This window comes from Bombina bombina, chromosome 1 (assembly GCF_027579735.1).
Source record: "Bombina bombina isolate aBomBom1 chromosome 1, aBomBom1.pri, whole genome shotgun sequence".
NCBI classification, from domain to species: Eukaryota; Metazoa; Chordata; class Amphibia; order Anura; family Bombinatoridae; genus Bombina; species Bombina bombina.
Genome location: NC_069499.1, coordinates 1,442,714,500 through 1,442,736,433, shown reverse-complemented (window position 1 = coordinate 1,442,736,433; position 21,934 = coordinate 1,442,714,500). Strand labels below are relative to the sequence as shown.

Here is a 21,934-nt window from a genome sequence, read left to right as displayed (position 1 = left end):
GGCTTGGCCTCAGCTAGCGAGGGCCAAGTTCATACGGTTTCAATCAGACAACATGACGACTGTTGCGTACATCAACCATCAGGGGGGAACAAGGAGTTCCCTGGCGATGGAAGAAGTGACCAGAATCATTCAATGGGCGGAGACTCGCTCCTGCCACCTGTCTGCAATCCACATCCCAGGAGTGGAAAATTGGGAAGCGGATTTTCTGAGTCGTCAGACATTGCATCCGGGGGAGTGGGAACTCCATCCGGAAATCTTTGCCCAAATCACTCAACTGTGGGGCATTCCAGACATGGATCTGATGGCCTCTCGTCAGAACTTCAAGGTTCCTTGCTACGGGTCCAGATCCAGGGATCCCAAGGCGACTCTAGTAGATGCACTAGTAGCACCTTGGACCTTCAAACTAGCCTATGTATTCCCGCCGTTTCCTCTCATCCCCAGGCTGGTAGCCAGGATCAATCAGGAGAGGGCGTCGGTGATCTTGATAGCTCCTGCGTGGCCGCGCAGGACTTGGTATGCAGATCTGGTGAATATGTCATCGGCTCCACCATGGAAGCTACCTTTGAGACGAGACCTTCTTGTTCAAGGTCCGTTCGAACATCCGAATCTGGTCCCACTCCAGCTGACTGCTTGGAGATTGAACGCTTGATCTTATCAAAGCGAGGGTTCTCAGATTCTGTTATTGATACTCTTGTTCAGGCCAGAAAGCCTGTAACTAGAAAAATTTACCACAAAATTTGGAAAAAATATATCTGTTGGTGTGAATCTAAAGTATTCCCTTGGGACAAGGTTAAGATTCCTAAGAGTCTATCCTTCCTTCGAGAAGGATTGGAAAAAGGATTATCTGCAAGTTCCTTGATGGGACAGATTTCTGCCTTGTCTGTGTTACTTCACAAAAAGCTGGCAGCTGTGCCAGATGTTCAAGCCTTTGTTCAGGCTCTGGTTAGAATCAAGCCTGTTTACAAACCTTTGACTCCTCCTTGGAGTCTCAACTTAGTTCTTTCAGTTCTTCAGGGGGTTCCGTTTGAACCCTTACATTCCGTTGATATTAAGTTATTATCTTGGAAAGTTTTGTTTTTGGTTGCAATTTCTTCTACTAGAAGAGTTTCAGAATTATCTGCTCTGCAGTGTTCTCCTCCTTATCTGGTGTTCCATGCAGATAAGGTGGTTTTACGTACTAACCTGGTTTTCTTCCAAAAGTTGTTTCTAACAAAAACATTAACCAGGAGATAGTCGTGCCTTCTCTGTGTCCGAAACCAGTTTCGAAGAAGGAACGTTTGTTGCACAATTTGGATGTTGTTCGCGCTCTAAAATTCTATTTAGATGCTACAAAGGATTTTAGACAAACATCTTCCTTGTTTGTTGTTTATTCTGGTAAAAGGAGAGGTCAAAAAGCAACTTCTACCTCTCTCTCTTTTTGGATTAAAAGCATCATCAGATTGGCTTACGAGACTGCCGGACGGCAGCCTCCTGAAAGGATCACAGCTCCTTCCACTAGGGCTGTGGCTTCCACATGGGCCTTCAAGATCGAGGCTTCTGTTGATCAGATATGTAGGGCAGCGACTTGGTCTTCACTGCACTCTTTTACCAAATTTTACAAGTTTGATACTTTTGCTTCTTCTGAGGCTATTTTTGGGAGAAAGGTTTTGCAAGCCGTGGTGCCTTCCATTTAGGTGACCTGATTTGCTCCCTCCCTTCATCCGTGTCCTAAAGCTTTGGTATTGGTTCCCACAAGTAAGGATGACGCCGTGGACCGGACACACCTATGTTGGAGAAAACAGAATTTATGTTTACCTGATAAATTACTTTCTCCAACGGTGTGTCCGGTCCACGGCCCGCCCTGGTTTTTTAATCAGGTCTGATAATTTTTTTTTTTTTTCTTTAACTACAGTCACCACGGTATCATATGGTTTCTCCTATGCAAATATTCCTCCTTAACGTCGGTCGAATGACTGGGGTAGGCGGAGCCTAGGAGGGATCATGTGACCAGCTTTGCTGGCTCTTTGCCATTTCCTGTTGGGGAAGAGAATATCCCACAAGTAAGGATGACGCCGTGGACCGGACACACCGTTGGAGAAAGTAATTTATCAGGTAAACATAAATTCTGTTTTTTGAAGCTGTCCGCGTCCGTAAGCACCGCTGGTATCGAGAGTTGAAGTTGCGTTAAATATGCTCTACGCTCCTTTTTTGGAACCTAACGCAGCCATTCTGTGAACTCTCAATACCAGCGGTATTTAAAAGGTGCGGCTAGAAAAAAGCATGCGTAGCTATTGCACCCCTTTGGCCGCAGAACTCTAAATCTAGGCGATAGTGACTTGAAGAGAAGAGAACCTAAGTACTATAAATCTATTAGAAGATTGATAAGGACATGTAAGTTCAAAACTTATATATTTAATTATATTTTTAATAGAAACTTTTAAAAATATAATTAAATATCTTTAACTGCGTCATCATTGAAGAATCAAGGACAATATTAATTTTGTTTTAGTGGTACTTTAACTATATTAGTATATACAATTTAAATAAGTTATAAAAGTAAGCATGCAGAACTGAGTTAGTAGAGTAAAATATAATTGTAATTTGTCTTTAAAAATGAACTTCATGAACAATGTTAGTAGAATTTTAATTCAATCTTGATAAAAATAAACATGCATAACTGTGTTAGAAGAATTAAATGTACATTCTTGAAAAAAAATAGCATTAAAGTGATACTGAACCAAACTTTTTGCTATCGTGATTTTGATATAGTATGCCATTTTAAGCAACTTTATAATTTACTCCTATTATCAAATTATTTTCATTCTTTTTGTATCTTTATTTGTAAAGCAATAATTTAAGTTTAGATGCAGGCACATTTTTGTTGAACACATTGTGTTGTTCTTGCTGATTGGTGGGTAATTTCATCCACCAATAAACGAGTGTTTTACATTGAATTGAACACAAAAAATAGCTTAGATGCCTTTATTTCAACTAAAGAAACAAAGAGAATGAAGAAACATTAAAAATAGGAGTATATTATAAAGTTGTTTAAAATTGCATGCTCTATCTAAATCACAAAATAATTTTTTTTTCAGTGTCCCTTTATTAAAATTGTTGTAGCATGCATAATTTCTAATTTGACAAACATTGATTATAATTTATTACATTTTTAATTTTTAATTCAAATCTTTTTTATTAATATGTTTATAGATATGAGAAGTAAGAAAAGTAAGTGTAAACAGCCACCACGCTACCTCCGGTCAATGTTGGTGTAAACACCCAGGAGTGAAGCTTTATCTCCACCTATGCCACTAACACTAATATTGAATTATCTCCCAATCCATATCAAGTTTTTCATAAAAACACACAGACAGGTAATGAGTTGTTATTTAACTTATAAATAATATATTTTAGTTTTTGGCTTACATAGTTTTGTATCTTTATCTTTGTAATTACGTTCATAGATATTACCATGGAAGACATACAAAATTGGTATGAAATAGAAGATTTTCAAAATCCTGATAGTGTGCCAATATTTGAAGCATTGAGTTCAGATCAGTCAAGAATAGAAGTTGTAAGAACAATGATGATAGATAAAGGTATGTTTCATACTCAGTAATCTTAAAACCAAGAAAATCAAAGTTTTAACTAATACATATTGCATATTTCTAGGATGAAAGCTTTAAAGGAGTGGACATAAGTGTAGAAGCCAATATAGTAGATAAAATCGATAAAACCACAGCAGGAGGTAATATTGTGAAGAAATAAACCTTATGATACATTGCATATGTATATGTAAATTGAAATAATAATCTTTTTGCTTTTGTTATTCTACAGATGTATCTTCAACATCAACTACTGAAACTGAAGACAAAAGTACTCAGAGTTGTCTTGAAGATACTGTTAAACTCAAAATTGCTAAAATTAGGGCAACTTTGGGAATGTTATTGGAGCAAGTAGATATGTTATTTGATTTAATTCTGATTTTTTTTTTGTTTTTGTTTTTTATTTGCAATATAATTGTCAGAAGAATGATAAGAAAAAATGACAAATACTGTTTTTGTGAAGAATCAATATTAATCCTAATTTTGAATTAGTTCAGATCAGTCAAGAATAGAAGTTGTAAGAACAATGATGATAGATAAAGGTATGTTTCATACTCAGTAATCTTAAAACCAAGAAAATCAAAGTTTTAACTAATACATATTGCATATTTCTAGGATGAAAGCTTTAAAGGAGTGGACATAAGTGTAGAAGCCAATATAGTAGATAAAATCGATAAAACCACAGCAGGAGGTAATATTGTGAAGAAATAAACCTTATGATACATTGCATATGTATATGTAAATTGAAATAATAATCTTTTTGCTTTTGTTATTCTACAGATGTATCTTCAACATCAACTACTGAAACTGAAGACAAAAGTACTCAGAGTTGTCTTGAAGATACTGTTAAACTCAAAATTGCTAAAATTAGGGCAACTTTGGGAATGTTATTGGAGCAAGTAGATATGTTATTTGATTTAATTCTGATTTTTTTTTTGTTTTTGTTTTTTATTTGCAATATAATTGTCAGAAGAATGATAAGAAAAAATGACAAATACTGTTTTTGTGAAGAATCAATATTAATCCTAATTTTGAATTTATGTAAATAAAACATATTTTTTGGCATACAATTTTTTGTCTTTATTAAACAATAACATTGTAAACTTAAAAAAAATTATAATAAAAAAAAATATATATATGTCTGCAAACAATTAACATAAAATACAACTTTATGGATTATATGGTGTTATAAATAAGAAATGTTCATTCTAGCTGTGGTCTTTTGGGGTCTGTTGTACCCTCCCTTCCCTTTCCCTTACAATAGACAACAGATATTGTAATGTCCTTTCAGTGATGGATAATGCTCTATTTATTTGCTGTTTTTTTCTTCATCCATCTGCCTCTGCCACTGAAACATTTCTCTTTGCAGATGTAATTTCTGCCTTTCAATTTCATTTCTTTCTTGTTCTATTTCAATATTTTTGTCGGAAATAGCTGCCCAACATTCAATATATGTGTTTATAATATTCTGCATGTCCCTGTGGTCCTCTCTATTTTGCCTTGCAAGGGTCAACATTTCCATTAATCCAACATCGGCCAATAGTCCTTCTGCTGGTGGATAACTGGATATTCAATATTTAGAGCACCTGTTTCTTGTGTTAGTGGTGGTGCCTGTGTTTCAACTGGTTCCTCCAGGTTTTCAAGTGTATGGATTTCATCTGGTTGTGCATCTCCAAATTCTTCGAGAATATCTGGAGTCTCACTTCCATCATGACCTCCTGTTGTTTCCTCTGGAATTGGATTTTCCGCTATTGACATGAGATTGATAGTGATCTCCCTTGATGAGTTTTCTTTTTCTAGATCAAGCCATAAACAATTGTTAGAAAATATACATACATTTTTGTAAACACGGTTTCAGAAATGGAATAAAAGGAGAGAGCAGATACAATAGTCATACACAAATTTAAATTATATTATATATATACATAATAATAATATCATTGCAGCAGTGAATGAAGGCACAATCATTAAAGGGACATGAAAACAAATATTTTCCTTTCATGATCTTAGAAGAACATGCTTTTTAAAAATGATTTAATTGTATTATCTTTTTGGCTTCATTGCATTGATATACTTTGATGAAAAGCAAATCTATACAGGCTCAGTAAATGATCATTGGTTGATGCACATAGATGGGTCATGTGAATGTGTCAACTATGTGCATCGCTATTTCTGAAAAAAGTATATGTTTAGAAAGCTGAGAACAATTAGATATTATCTACTAATTTTGAAAGATGTTAAAAATAATATTGTATACTCAAATACTGCAACATGGAAGTCAATAGATAATACATTTAAAAAGGCATGTGATGATCAGGGGTCAGTCAGAATATGCCGAGATAAAAGTTAAAGTGATATGAATTTAAAAAAAATATATTTCATGATTAATGTCGAACATACCATGTTACACAACATGAATAATTTTTTACTAGTTTCAAATTGCATTATTTCTATTGTCATTATCTCTTGAAGGAGTTTCAATGCAATACTGGTTTGTAAATGAACACATGGGTGTTATCTTTTGGGATCACAATAATAGTTGCCCCCTATATTTATAATCAACTCTTAAAAAAGGTATATTCCCGTTATAGCTTAAAAAAAGGTAAGTATAAAAACCCTATTTATTGTACAATCCCATTTATACTTTTTTTGAATATATATATATATATATAAAAAAAAATATATATATATATATATATATTCTAAAATACATATTTTTACATTTTTACATTTTTGCGTCAATTATGTTGTACATTTACCTCTTAAATCAATGTCACAATCATCCGTTATGCCAGTGATGATCTCTGGTCCTAGACGCTGAACAAGCTTCTGCTCATAGTCATTGAGGTCGGCCACATATGCTGGTCCACCTCCGGTAGCATGTGCCAATTTTTTTTCTCTGGCCAATTTAGCTTTGGCAAAATGTTTAATGTCGTTGTAATGCTTCTTCAGCTGATCTACATCCTTTTTTCCAAGACCCTGGGCACTAACAGCATAGCTAATCCTTTGCTTGATCTGCTTCCTCCTCAAAAAATGTGTCTGTTTGACACGACATACAAACAAATAATCATAAGAGTCAATAATCATGTCAATCAAAACGACATTTTGCTGATGCGAAAAGTGAGGATTCTTGGATTTTGAAGTGGTATCAGATCCAGATGAAGCCATATCCAATTTGTAAATAAAGATCACAAAAAATAACGCTCTGTAATCACTCTCCAAAAAATTTTGAACAATAATAAGGTTGTTTAGAAAAGTTGAAGTCTTATAGGGGCAAAATTATTTTCCCGTGACTACTATGATGTTTCTGACACTTGCATGTCACGTGTTAATAATTGGCCAGACAATTCGACTGAAAGTTAAGTACATTAGCTTAGTCGCGGTGAGTGAGGAGTCAAATTTATCAATATTCCGCCACTGCTCACGGTGGGCTAGACGTGTCTTTTTATTGGGGGATTATTAGTACATAGTCACAGCGGACACCATTTCGCCCGCGGCGAGTAACGGCGGTTTATCCACGACTACAATGACGGATTAATTGACGGCTTAGTACATGGAGCCCTAACTCTCCATTTTGCAACATCATGCCATACCCTGTGGACAACACTTGATTTGAGCCAATTTCCTCCTAAAACAGGACAATTATGCAAAGCACAACTCCAAACTATGCAAGAACTATCTAGGGAAGAAGCAGTCAGCTGGTATGATGTCTATAATGGAGTGATCAACATAGTCACCAGATCTCCACCCTATTAAGCTTTTATGGGAGCAGCTTGACCGTATGGTACATAAGAAGTACTTGTTAAGCCAATGAACTTATGGGAGGTGCCTCACAAAACATGGAGAGAAATCTCTTCAGATGACCTCAACAAATTGACAACTAGAATGCCAAAGGTGTAATGCTCATGGGATATTTCTCTATCCGACCAAACTTAGCCAGTAGTCTTCTTATCCCGGCTTCAAGTGGAATTATAGGAAATATCCCGGAGCAGAGTAAGTTAGTGAAATGAGGTAAGCAGTACTCACGGTAGACAGGGTAGTCCTTCAGAGCAATAAGAAGAAGACAGAGAATGGTCAAGACAGACTGAATCCGGCAACAGGAAGGCAATCCAGCAGTAAAGTAGTTCAGGGGTGAAGCAATAGAAAAAGCAGGAACAGGCGGGTATCAGCATCAAAGAAAATCCAGCAGTGTTACAGTTCATGGGTAAACCAATAGAATGGTCAGACAGGCAGAGTTTGGCAACAATATGGCAATCCAGTAGTTCAGGGGTTAAGCAAGCAGAGTGGTCAGACAGGCAGAGTTCAATAACAGTATAGCAATCCAGCAATTCAGGGGTTAAGCAAGCAGAGTGGACAGACAAGCAGAGTTCAATAACAGTATAGCAATCCAGCAATTTGGGGGTTAAGCAAGCAGAGTGGTCAGACAGGCAGAGTTCAGTAACAGTATGGCAATCCAGCAGTTTAGGGGTTAAGCAAGCAGAGTGGTCAGACAGGCAGAGTTCAATAACAGAATAGCAATCCAGCATACAGTAACACAGCACCCAGGAGCACACAAAGCACTGCAGGTACTTACATAGGTGCCGATTTGCGCCAAGCAGCTCAAAGGATCCGGCTTCAGAGGAAGCAACGTGCGACGATGACGTCATCGCTGCACGCTCACAGGAACCGTCGCATCCCTGGCAACAGCCAGAGCAGCAACCGTCGCTTCCCTTGCAACAGCCAGGACAAAAGATCCACAAGACAATAATTGCTGCACATGGAGGATTTTTTGACGAAAGCAAAGTTTGAATGAAACAATTATTATTTTACTTAAAGTTAAGTAAATTCATTATTTCCTATTCACACTCATTTCATGTATGTTTTCATGGAAAATAAGGAAGTGTAAGTGACACCAAACTTTTAACTTTTGAACACCAGTGTATATCTATCTATCTATCTCTATTTATTATCTCTATCTATCTCTTTCTATTTATCTTTTGCTCTCTCTCTCTCTCTCTCTCTCTATATATATATATATATATATATATATATATATAGTTATATATATATATATATATATATATATATATATACACACACACATATAAATATATATATATATATATATGTATTTTATTTTTTTAAAGAAATATCTTATAATAGTTTTTTGTTTCAGTGATAGCTACATTTGTATTTTTAGTCTCTGATTTTTTTTCTGTAAGGTATAAACATGTTTGTATGTCTTTTTACACTGCATGTACATTCTGCAATTACAGGCAACTTAAAAATTATAGGGTAATCAAGTGATTTTTTGAAATATATAATTTAAAGGATGATTATAACCGTCCTCCATAGGACCAAGGTGAACTGCTTTCATAAACAAACATGTTGCTAAATAACCTACGGTATATTACATATTTCAGTCATCTGTAACATTCTGAAGAGTTCTTTGTTTATATTAAGGTATATAAGGTTCAGCTTTCCTTAATAGGCTCAGATCCCCTTCCAGCTGACTATAAACAAGTAATGTTAACTATCAAGTTTTCAAATGAAGAAATGTTTAATGTAATCTGCCTTATATTTTTTCTGTTGCCACTTCCTGTCGTGGTTGGCAAAAAAGCAATGTGTTCTCTTTTGCATCCAAGTTTTTTAAAACATTCATATCAGGAAGGTGACTTGATTATTGGAGGTGTAACTGCTGTGCAGATATCAACTATAAATATGTTTGAAACATACACACGAGAACCCTTAATCAGTGATCAGTGTCTCATGTAAGTATTGTACACTTTCAAGGTAGAATTTAAAATAATTTTACAAAAACAATGCTTAAAAAATAAATTAAAATGCTCTCCTTTTATACTGAGGTGCAGATATGTATACACTATTTTAAAAAATTGTGTGAAAAGGACCAAAACATTTTTGTATGTACTTCTGTGTAACAAGATAGGATGTTGCCACAATGTATTCTATTAATTTTATCAATAGTTGACATTTGCTTAGCCTCACTTAAGTATGATATATTTTTAACCATATAAAGATATGGTTTACAGAGGCATTAAACAACTTTTGCTTCTGTGTAAAAAGTGTGCTTGTCCCACACTGCTTTCAGATGGCCAGAAGCAGATTCTGTAATTTAAGATTGTCTCAAAATGCTTGCGGCATCTCTGAGGGAGAGACCTTTAATGCAGTGATAATACTGATCTATCAGAATACATCTACTTTATCTTTTGGAGTATGGCAGAGAAGGACGTCTGGTGTGAAGAACCTTGAGGCGTCACAGGATCTTTGAATAACACCATAGGACAGAAAATACCACAAAATAGTGTAGTATTGTTTTTAATTTAAAGGGACAGTCAACACCAGAATGTTTGCTGTTTAAAAAGAAAGATAAACCCTTTATTACCCATTCCCCAGTTTTGCATATCCAACACAGTTATAATAATACACGTTTTACCTCTGTAATTATCTTGTATCTAAGCCTCTGCTGACTGCCCCCTTATTTCAGTTCTTTTGACAGACATACAGTTTAGCCAATCAGTGCTCACTCCTAGGTCACTTTACGCACGTGCATGAGCTCAATGTTATCTATATGAGACATGTGAACTAATGCCCTCTAGTGGTCAAAATGTATTCAGATTAGAGGCAGTCTTCAAGGTCTAAGAAATTAGCATATGAACCTCCTAGGTTTAGCTTTCAACTAAGAATACCAAGAGAACAAAGCAAAATTGGTGATAAAAGTAAATTGGGAAGTTGTTTAAAATTGCATGCCCTATTTAAATCATGAAAGTTTTTTTGGACTTGACTGTCACTTTAAAATTGATACTATTTGCTCACATTTAAAAACCTCAACAGCATTTGATATCACATTTATATCATCAATGGTGTGTCCTGGTATTTTCTCTATTTGTCAGTTGAAGGTAAACAGAATCCCAAAATCTAGTTCATATGTGAACAAGTTAATTAATATAATAATAGTGCCTTAAAGAAGCTAAGTATTCCCAGGAAATATATTTGGCTTGTCTAAGGCACTATTACTTTATTAATTGACATGTTTACATATCTTTTTTTTGGACTGACAAATAAAGAAAATAGCAAGATGCCAGGACAGAACATTGATAAAAACCCAGGTGTTTAATGTATTTGTATCACTCTATACCTTTAAGTACAATTGCAAGTATGCTTTAGAATTTTGACTAGTATCTACTGTCATAAAAAGATAAACAAAACAAAACACTGCAGAATACAATTGTTACTATTTTACGTAGGGCTAGATTACAAGTGGAGCAGTATTTAGCGTACCCACTCGTGTAAAAGGGTTAAAAAATTAAATTAAACTTTGGAAACCATAGAGCAGCAACAAATGACCCAATAAGCAGCAACATTCACACATTCTATTTAACGTTCTACCCAAAAATGCTATATCAAAAATATAACTTATTTATTACACATGATACAATATATTCTGTATGATAATATATATATATATATATATATATATATATATATATATATATAAAATAAATGTCCATAGGGCACTGCACACACTTTCAATAGACTCAAATGCCGGGGTGCATTCAAAGGCAAACATACAAATAGAAAATAAGAGCACACTCTCCGGGTCTTAATTATATGTCATTTAATCAAGTGATGTTTCGGGGTTGTTAGCCGCGTCCTCAGACCATTACCAATTACGTAATGGTCTGAGGACGGGGCTAACAACCCCGAAACGTCACTTGATTAAATGACATATAATTAAGACCCGGAGAGTGCGCTATTATTTTCTATTTGTATATATATATATATATATGTATAATGTTTCTAACAGCATGCTATTTTTTTAAAAAAAAAAAGCATAATTATTAAATCAATGCAACACTGCTTCATTATACAAAACATAAAGTCTGAAACAAAGTATTTAACACTTGAAATCAGCAAATAAATGCTAAAAAAATGACATACCTGATCATTTGCATCTAAGAGGAACAGATGACCTATTATTAGTGTTATTATTTTGGTTTTATATCAATACTTTTTTTCAGATAGTGTTTATATGAGTATAACATTATATTTTAATGTATTTGTGTTGTGTTTGGTGCAACTTTTTATTTTGTCTCTAACCCTTTACAATTGGTCTTCAGTCTTCACATTAAATTTGATTGCATCCGAGCGAATGCATTTACTTTCAATTTGTAATATGTTTGCGCGCAAGCTTGTAATCTAGCCCTTAAAGGGATTGAATAGTAAAAACTTAAATGTGCATGGGTGCATTTCAATTTTAAATAGAATTATCACTGCAAAATATTTCCGCTAGCAAAAATGCTTCTAGTAAACATTATTACTGTTTCAGCAGCATATGCACATATGGGGGGTGCAATTAAAATTATTTAACTTTTAATGGAATATAAAAATCTGCCATAAAATGCAAATGTTTGGATGGAAGATTATGTGTTCAGCCCCCCAAGCAGTGAAGGTGTCCACACACATACATACCATGGCAATTAAAATGTTCATATTTATTTGGAATCTTTTTTTCTTTTTTTTTATTATTATTATTATTATTATTTTTATCAAATGTATTGATTTTTAGAATTCTATGAGGGGCCGTTAGGGACATAATTTAGCTTTGCTTTTACTTCGCTTTTGTCACAGAATCGGTTATATCATATAGTGAGAAATGTGTATCATATAATGAAATACATATTCTATATAGTGAAATCCATATGTCATATACTGAAATCCATGTATCATATAATGAAATTGATATACTATATACTGAAATCCATATATTATATACTGAAATGAATATATCATTTACTGAAATCAATATATCACAGAATGAAACCCATATGCAATATAGTGAATTTGATATGTTATATACTGAATTTCATGGCATATACTGAAATCAATGTCATATACTGAAATTTATATCCTATATAATGAAATCCACATACCATATACTGAAAACCATATGCTGTATACTGAAATACATATTTCATATACTGAAATGTATATGCTATATAAGTGAGGGGTTAATCAGTGAAATATGTAGTCTGGGGCACAGTAAGTACAGGTATATGGGCTGTCAGCAACTGGGTGGTTAATCGGGTGTATGTAGTCTGGGAACAGTAAGTACAGGTATACGGGCTGTCAGCAAGTGGGTGGTTAATAAGGGGTTTATGTAGTCTGGGGCACAGTAAGAACAGGTATATGGACTGTCCGCAAGTGGGTTGTTAATCAGGGGTATATGTAGTTTGAGGCACACTAAGTACAGGTATATGGGCTGTCAACAAGTGGGTGGTTAATCAAGGGTGTATGTAGTCTGGGAACAGTAAGTACAGGTATACGGGCTGTCAGCAAGTGGGTGGTTAATAAGGGGTTTATGTAGTCTGGGGCACAGTAAGTACAGGTATATGGACTGTCTGCAAGTGGGTGGTTAATCAGGGGTATATGTAGTCTGGGGCACAGCAAGTACAAGTATATGGGCTGTCAGAAATGTGTTGGTTAATCAGGGATATATGTAGTCTGGGAACAGTAAGAACAATATATGGGCTGTCAGCAAGTGGGTGGTTAATCAAGGATATATGTAGGCTGGGGCACAGTAAGTACAGGTATATAGGCTGTCAGCAAGTGAGTGGTTAATCAAGGATACATGTAGTCTGGGGCACAGTAAATACAGGTATATGGGCTGTCAGCAAGTGGGTGGTTAATCAAGGATACATGTAGTCTGGGGCACAGTAAGTACAGGTATATGGGTTGTTAGCAAGTGGGTGGTTAATCAGGGCTATATGTAGTCTGTGGCACAGCAAGTACAGGTATATGGGCTGTCAGCAAGTGGGTGGTTAATCAGGGATATATGTAGTCTGGGGCACAGCAAGTACAGGTATATGGGCTGTCAGCAAGTGGGTGGTTAATAAGGGATATATGTAGTGTGAGGCACAGTAAGTACACGTATATGGGCTGTCAGCAAGTGGGAGGTTAATCAGGGATATATGTAGTCTGGGGAACAGTAATTACAGTTAAATGGGCTTTCAGCAAGTGGGTGGTTAATCAGGGATATATGTAGTCTGTGGCACAGTAAGTACAGGTATGTGGGCTTACAGAAAGTGGGTGGTTAGTAAGGGATATATGTAGACTGGGGCACAGTAAGTACAGGTATATGGGCTGTCAGCAAGTGGGTGGTTAATAAGGGATATATGTAGTCTGGGGCACAGTAATTACAGGTATATAGGCTGTTAGCAAGTGAGTGGTTAATAAGGGATATATTTAGTCTGGGGCACAGAAAGTACAGGTATATGGGCTGTCAGCAAGTGGGGAGTTAATTAGGGATATATGTAGTCTGGGCACAGTAATTACAGTTCAATGGGCTGTCAGCAAGTGGGTGGTTAATCAGGGATATATGTAGTCTGGGGCACAGTAAGTACAGTTATGTGGGCTGTCAGCAAGTGGGTGGTTAATCAGGGATATATGTAGTCTGGGGCACAGTAAGTACAGGTATATGGGCTGTTAGCAGGTGGGTGGTTAATCAGGGCTATATGTAGTCTGGGGCACAGCAAGTACAGGTATATGGGCTGTCAGCAAGTGGGTGGTTAATCAGGGATATATGTAGTCTGGGGCACAGCAAATACAGGTATATGGGCTGCCAACAAGTGGGTGGTTAATAAGGGATATATGTAGTGTGAGGCACAGTAAGTACAGGTATATGGGCTGTCAGCAAGTGGGTGGTTAATCAGGGATATATGTAGTCTGGGGCACAGTAAGTACAGGTATATGGGCTGTCAGCAAGTGGGTGGTTAATCAGGGATATATGTAGTCTGGAGCACAGTAAGTACAAGTATATGGGCTGTTAGCAAGCGGGTGGTTAATCAGGGATATATGTAGTCTGGGGCACAGTAATTACAGTTAAATGGGCTGTCAGCAAGTGGGTGGTTAATAAGGGATATATGTAGTCTGTGGCACAGTAAGTACAGGTATGTGGGCTGTTAGCAAGTGGGAGGTTAATCAGGGATATACGTAGTCTGGGGCACAGTAAGTACAGGTATATGGGCTGTTAGCAAGTGAGTGGTTAATCAGGGATATATGTAGTCTGGGGCACAGTAAGTACAGGTATATGGGCTGTCAGCAAGTGGGGGGTTAATCAGGGATATATGTAGTCTGGGGCACAGTAATTACAGTTAAATGGGCTGTCAGCAAGTGGGTGATTAATCAGGGATATATGTAGTCTGGGCCACAGTAAGTACAGGTATGTGGGCTGTCAGCAAGTGGGTGGTTAATAAGGGATATATGTAGTGTGAGGCACAGTAAGTACACGTATATGGGCTGTCAGCAAGTGGGAGGTTAATCAGGGATATATGTAGCCTGGGGCACAGTAAGTACAGGTATATGGGCTGTTAGCAAGTGAGTGGTTAATCAGGGATATATGTAGTCTGGGGTACAGAAAGTACAAGTGGGGAGTTAATCCACAGCAAGTGGGGAGTTAATCGGGGATATATGTAGTCTGGGGCACAGTAAGTACAGGTATGTGGGCTGACAGAAGTGGGTGGTTAGTAAGGGATATATGAAGACTGGGGCACAGTAAGTACAGGTATATAGGCTGTTAGCAAGTGAGTGGTTAATCAGGGATATATTTAGTCTGGGGCACAGAAAGTACAGGTATATGGGCTGTTAGAAAGTGGGGGGTTAATCAGGGATATATGTAGTCTGGGGCACAGTAATTACAGTTCAATGGGCTGTCAGCAAGTGGGTGGTTAATCAGGGATATATGTAGTGTGGGGCACAGTAAGTACAGGTATGTGGGCTGTCAGCAAGTGAGTGGTTAATCAGGGATATATGTAGTCTGGGGCACAGTAAGTACAGGTATATGGGCTGTTAGCAGGTGGGTGGTTAATCAGTGCTATATGTAGTCTGGGGCACAGCAAGTACAGGTATATGGGCTGTCAGCAAGTGGGTGATTAATTAGGGATATATGTAGTCTGGGGCACAGCAAATACAGGTATATGGGCTGTCAGCAAGTGGGTGGTTAATAAGGGATATATGTAGTGTGAGGCACAGTAAGTACAGGTATATGGGCTGTCAGCAAGTGGGTGGTTAATCAGGGATATAGCAAGTGGGTGGTTAATCAGGGATATATGTAGTCTGGGGCACAGTAAGTACAGGTATATGGGCTGTTAGCAAGTGAGTGGTTAATCAGTGATATATGTAGTCTGGGGCACAGTAAGTACAGGTATATGGGCTGTCAGCAAGTGGGTGGTTAATCAGGGATATATGTAGTCTGGAGCACAGTAAGTACAGGTATATGGGCTGTTAGCAAGTGGGTGGTTAATCAGGGATATATGTAGTCTGGGGCACAGTAATTACAGTTAAATGAGCTGTCAGCAAGTGGGTGGTTAATAAGGGATATATGTAGTCTGGGGCACAGTAAGTACAGGTATGTGGGCTGTTAGCAAGTGGGAGGTTAATCAGGGATATACGTAGTCTGGGGCACAGTAAGTACAGGTATATGGGCTGTTAGAAAGTGAGTGGTTAATCAGGGATATATGTAGTCTGGGGAACAGTAAGTACAGGTATATGGGCTGTCAGCAAGTGGGGGGTTAATCAGGGATATATGTAGTCTGGGGCACAGTAATTACAGTTAAATTGGCTGTCAGCAAGTGGGTGATTAATCAGGGATATATGTAGTCTGGGACACAGTAAGTACAGGTATGTGGGCTGTCAGCAAGTGGGTGGTTAGTAAGGGATATATGTAGTCTGGGGCACAGTAAGTACAGGTATATGGGCTGTCAGCAAGTGGGTGGTTAATAAGGGATATATGTAGTCTGGGGCACAGTAAGTACAGGTATATGGGCTGTCAGCAAGTGGGTGGTTAATAAGGGATATATGTAGTCTGGGGCACAGTAAGTACAGGTATATGGGCTGTCAGCAAGTGGGTGGATAATAAGGGATATATGTAGTCTGGGGCACAGTAGGTACAGGTATGTGGGCTGTCAGCAAGTGGGTGGTTAATAAGGGATATATGTAGTCTGGGGCACAGTAAGTACAGGTATATGGGCTGTCAGCAAGTGGGTGGTTAATAAGGGATATATGTAGTCTGGGGCACAGTAAGTACAGGTATATGGGCTGCCAGCAAGTGGGTGGTGAATCAGGGATATATGTAGTCTGGGGCACAGTAAGTACAGGTATATGGGCTCTCAGCAAGTGGGTGGTTAATAAGGGATATATGTAGTGTGAGGCACAGTAAGAACAGGTATGTGGGCTGTCAGCAATTGGGTGGTTAATAAGGGATATATGTAGTATGGGGCACAGTAAGTACAGATATTTGGGCTGTCAGCAATTTGTTGTTTAATCAGGGATATATGTAGTCTGAGGCACAGTAAGTACAGGTATGTGGGCTGTCAGCAATTTGTTGGTTAATCAGGGATATATGTAGTTTGATTCACAGTAAGAACAGGTATATGGGCTGTCAGCAAGTGGGTGGTTAATTAGGGGTTTGTGTAATTTGAGGCACAGTAATACAGGTATATTGGCTGTTAGCAAGTGGGAGGTTAAACAGGGATATACGTAGTCTGGGGCACAGTAAGTACAGGTATATGGGCTGTTAGCAAGTGAGTGGTTAATCAGGGATATATGTAGTCTGGGGCACAGTAAGTACAGGTATATGGGCTGTCAGCAAGTGGGGGGTTAATCAGGGATATATGTAGTCTGGGGCACAATAATTACAGTTAAATGGGCTGTCAGCAAGTGGGTGATTAATCAGGGATATATGTAGTCTGGGGCACATTAAGTACAGGTATGTGGGCTGTCAGCAAGTGGGTGGTTAGTAAGGGATATATGTAGTCTGGGGCACAGTAAGTACAGGTATATGGGCTGTCAGCAAGTGGGTAGTTAATAAGGGATATATGTAGTCTGGGGCACAGTAAGTACAGGTATATGGGCTGTCAGCAAGTGGGTGGTTAATAAGGGATATATGTAGTCTGGGCCACAGTAGGTACAGGTATGTGGGCTGTCAGCAAGTGGGTGGTTAATAAGGGCTATATGTAGTCTGTGGCACAGTAAGTACAGGTATATGGGCTGTCAGCAAGTGGGTGGTTAATAAGGGATATATGTAGTCTGGGGCACAGTAAGTACAGGTATATGGGCTGTCAGCAAGTGGGTGGTTAATCAGGGATATATGTAGTCTGGGGCACAGTAAGTACAGGTATATGGGCTGTCAGCAAGTGGGTGGTTAATAAGGGATATATGTAGTGTGAGGCACAGTAAGAGCAGGTATGTGGGCTGTCATCAATTGGGTGGTTAATAAGGGATATATGTGGTATGGGGCACAGTAAGTACAGATATTTGGGCTGTCAGCAATTTGTTGTTTAATCAGGGATATATGTAGTCTGAGGCACAGTAAGTACAGGTATGTGGGCTGTCAGCAATTTGTTGGTTAATCAGGGATATATGTAGTTTGATTCACAGTAAGAACAGGTATATGGGCTGTCAGCAAGTGGGTGGTTAATTAGGGGTTTATGTAGTTTGAGGCACAGTAAGTACAGGTATATTGGCTGTCAGTAAGTGGGTGGTTAATCAGGGGTATATGTAGTTTGAGGCACAGTAAGACTTACTGAGTAAGTACAAGTATATGGGCTGTCAGCAATTTGTTGGTTAATCAAGGATATATGTAGTTTGAGGCACCTAAGTATAGGTATATGGGCTTTCAGCAATTGGGTGGTTAACAGTGGTGTATGTAGTCTGAGGCACAGTAAGTACAGGTATATGGGCTGTCAGCAATTTGTTGGTTAATCAGGGGTATATGTAGTTTGAGGCACAGTAAGTACAGGTATATGGGCCGTCAGCAAGTTGGTGGTTAATCAGGACGGCTGTGTTTTTTTTAAATACTTTTTAATGTTTAGAGGGTAGCAATGTAGCTTGTATTAATTTGCTATTAATTCGCCTTTGCAGGAACCATGTTACAGCAGTATACTCAGGTTGTATTCCAGTTTCCTCATAACTTGCACACTAGCAGTATTGGAACTATATACATTGATTACTGCTTGGGTTTTATCTTCTGACATAGGAGACTGTGCCTCAGTTTGTAGTTAGGAATTTGTTTTTAACTCTAACAATCCCTTGTAAGGCTGCACGTGTACACTTTTTCACAGTATATGTGATCTAGTGAGCAGAACTGCATGTCATGTTTTCTTCCAGACTTTCTGACTGGTTATAGAAAACAGCTACTGGATTTCTGCTAGCTAGTATGTTGGTTGGATTTTCTGTTTACAGAACAGTGCTGATTATAGCAAGTGTAGAGAGTGTGTATTTCTTGCTATGTAGCTGGCACTTAGTAGTGTTTTAGCAAAAGTAAAAATGATAAAATATCACTATAATTTACAGCTGAATAACTTCTATATAAAGTAGAGTATTTTGTTTTTTTGCTGCTACACATATAATAATTTAACCACTGTTTTCTCATTGTGGTACTTGCTGTATTATTTCTATGCCAATTATGTGCATGAGAGTAAGGGAGGTGATAAAGAGCTTGATGATTTAACTTGTATTAAAGGGCTATAGCAGTGCTATACCTCTGCAAAGTGATTAAGCACATAATTAAAGTCAGCTCCAGAGAAGTAATGCAATGCATCAATAAGTAGGCATTGGCATTTCGGATGCTTAGTTAGCATAAAAAGTGTGTTGCACTCTCACAAGAAGATAACAGCAAAAAAAAAACAAATGCCATGATCGGCCACCTTCTTACACATTTGGTTGCTAATGAAGCATACGAATTCTCATGCCTGTCAAAGAGTACCGGCACTTTTATTTCCCCAAAAAAGCCGTGGATAGATAGAAAGTTAGATACTGTATAGATTGATGATAGATAGACAGAAAGATAATAGGTAGATAGATGATAGAGATAGATATACAGATAGATAATGATAAATAAATATACAATTAGAAACATAGATAGATATATGATAGCTAGACAGACAGATAGATAGATAGATAGATAGATAGATAGATAGATAGACAGATAGATGATAAATAAATAAATAAATAGACAAACAGATAAATGATAGACAGGCAGATAGATAATAGATAGCTTGAAGTTTTTTCCTGAGAAAGTATCTTGGATAATTTTGCACACATTTTTATTTTGCCTATTAGGCCTAAAGAGTTGGGATAATTCTTCAGCACTAGAACAATGATCTGTGGGTATGAGGCTTCCTTTGCTGATCAAGAACAGAACTGAGCACTTCATGTAGATCTGTCCTTTCTAAAAGCTCCCCAACCAATCCTTCAGCCCTTCTTGGATCCATTCTGGCAATATACAGTTGCAAGAAAAAGTATGTGAACCCTTTGGAATGATATAGATTTCTGCACAAATTGGTCATAAAATGTGATCTGATCATCATCTAAGTCACAACAATAGACAATCACAGTCTGCTTAAAATAATGACACACAAAGAATGAAATGTTGCCATGTTTTTATTGAACACACCATGTAAACATTCACAGTGCAGGTGGAAAAAGTATGTGAACCCTTGAATTTAATAAACTGGTTGAACCTCCTTTAGCAGCAATAACTTCAACCAAACGTTTCCTGTAGTTGCAGAGCCGACGTGCACAACGGTCAGGAGTAATTATTGACCATTCCTCTTTACAGAACTGTTTCAGTTCAGCAATATTCTTGGGATGTCTGGTGTGAATCGCTTTCTTGAGGTCATGCCACAGTATCTCAATCGGGTTGAGGTCAGGACTCTGACTGGGCCACTTCAGAAGGCGTATTTTCTTCTGTTTAAGCCATTCTGTTGTTGATTTACTTCTATGCTTTGGGTCATTGTCCTGTTGCAACACCCATCTTCTGTTGAGCTTCAGCTGGTAGACAGATGGCCTTAAGTTCTCCTGCAAAATGTCTTGATAAACTTGGGAATTCATTTTTCCTTCGATGATAGCAATCCGTCCAGGCCCTGACACAGCAAAGCAGCCCCAAACCATGATGCCCCCACCACCATACTTCACAGTTGGGATGAGGTTTTGATGTTGGTGTGCTGTGCCTCTTTTTCGCCACACAAAGTGTTGTGTGTTTTTTCCAAACAACTCAACTTTGGTTTCATCTGTCCACAGAATATTTTGCCAGTACTGCTGTGGAACTTCCAGGTGCTCTTGTGCAAACTGTAAATGTGCAGCAATGTTTTGTTTGGACAGCAGTGGCTTCCTCTGTGGTATCCTCCCATGAAATCCATTCTTGTTTAGTCTTTCACGTATTGTAGATTCGCTAACAGGGATGTTAGCATTTGCCAGTGACTTTTGTAAGTCTTTAGCTGATACTCTAGGATTCTTCTTCACCTCATTGAGCAGTCTGTGCTGTGCTCTTGCAATCATCTTTACAGGACGGCCACTTCTAGGGAGAGTAGCAGCAGTGCTGAACTTTCTTCATTTATAGACAATTTGTCTTACCGTGGACTGATGAACAGCAAGGCTTTTGGAGATACTTTTATAACCCTTTCCAGCTATATGCAAGTCAACAATTCTTAATCGTAGGTCTTCTGAGAGCTCTTTTGTGCGAGGCATCATTCACATCAGGCAATGCTTCTTGTGAAAAGCAAACCAAGAACTGGTGTGTGTTTTTTATAGGGCAGGGCAGCTGTAACCAACACCTCCAATCTCATCTCATTGATTGGACTCCAGTTGGCTGACATCTCACTCCAATTAGCTCTTGGAGATGTCATTAGTCTAGGGGTTCACATACTTTTTCCACCTGCACTGTGAATGTTTACATGGTGTGTTCAATAAAAACATGGCAACATTTCATTCTTTGTGTGTTATTAGTTTAAGCAGACTGTGATTGTCTATTGTTGTGACTTAGATGATGATCAGATCACATTTTATGACCAATATGTGAAGAAATCCATATCATTCCAAAGGGTTCACATACTTTTTCTTGCAACTGTATGAAAGCTAGACAGAGAGACATATGATAGACAGATATATATATATATATATATAGATAGATAGATAGATAGATAGATAGATAGATGATAGATAAATAGGTAGATATACAAATAGATAGATATATGATAGCTAGACAGACAGATGATAGATAGATAGACAGACAGATATACTGTATATATATACAATATATATATATATATATATATATATATATATATATATATAAAGAGAGAGAGAGATGATAGATAAATAGATAGGTATACAAATAAATATATGATAGCTAGACAGACAGATGATAGACAGACAGATATATTTATTTATATATATATATATATATAGAGAGAGAGAGAGAGAGAGAGAGAGAGATGATCCTTCAGACTCAAGCCGTTTCCGCGCGATCCTTCAGGCTCATTGGAAATGTAAGATAAATGCCGACAGCATATGCT

The 21,934-nt window shown here is 37.6% G+C and overlaps 1 protein-coding gene across 1 annotated transcript in view; it reads left to right on the top strand.

Moving 5' to 3' along the window:
* Positions 1-3,451: 3,451 nt before the first annotated feature.
* The window catches only part of LOC128666041 (vomeronasal type-2 receptor 26-like), a 134,706-nt gene continuing 116,223 nt past the window's right edge, over positions 3,452-21,934 (top strand). The window contains exons 1-2 of the mRNA XM_053720410.1: positions 3,452-3,578; positions 9,055-9,334. Of these exons, the coding sequence (XP_053576385.1) occupies positions 3,452-3,578; positions 9,055-9,334 (407 nt within the window). The remainder of the gene's footprint in view (positions 3,579-9,054; positions 9,335-21,934) is intronic.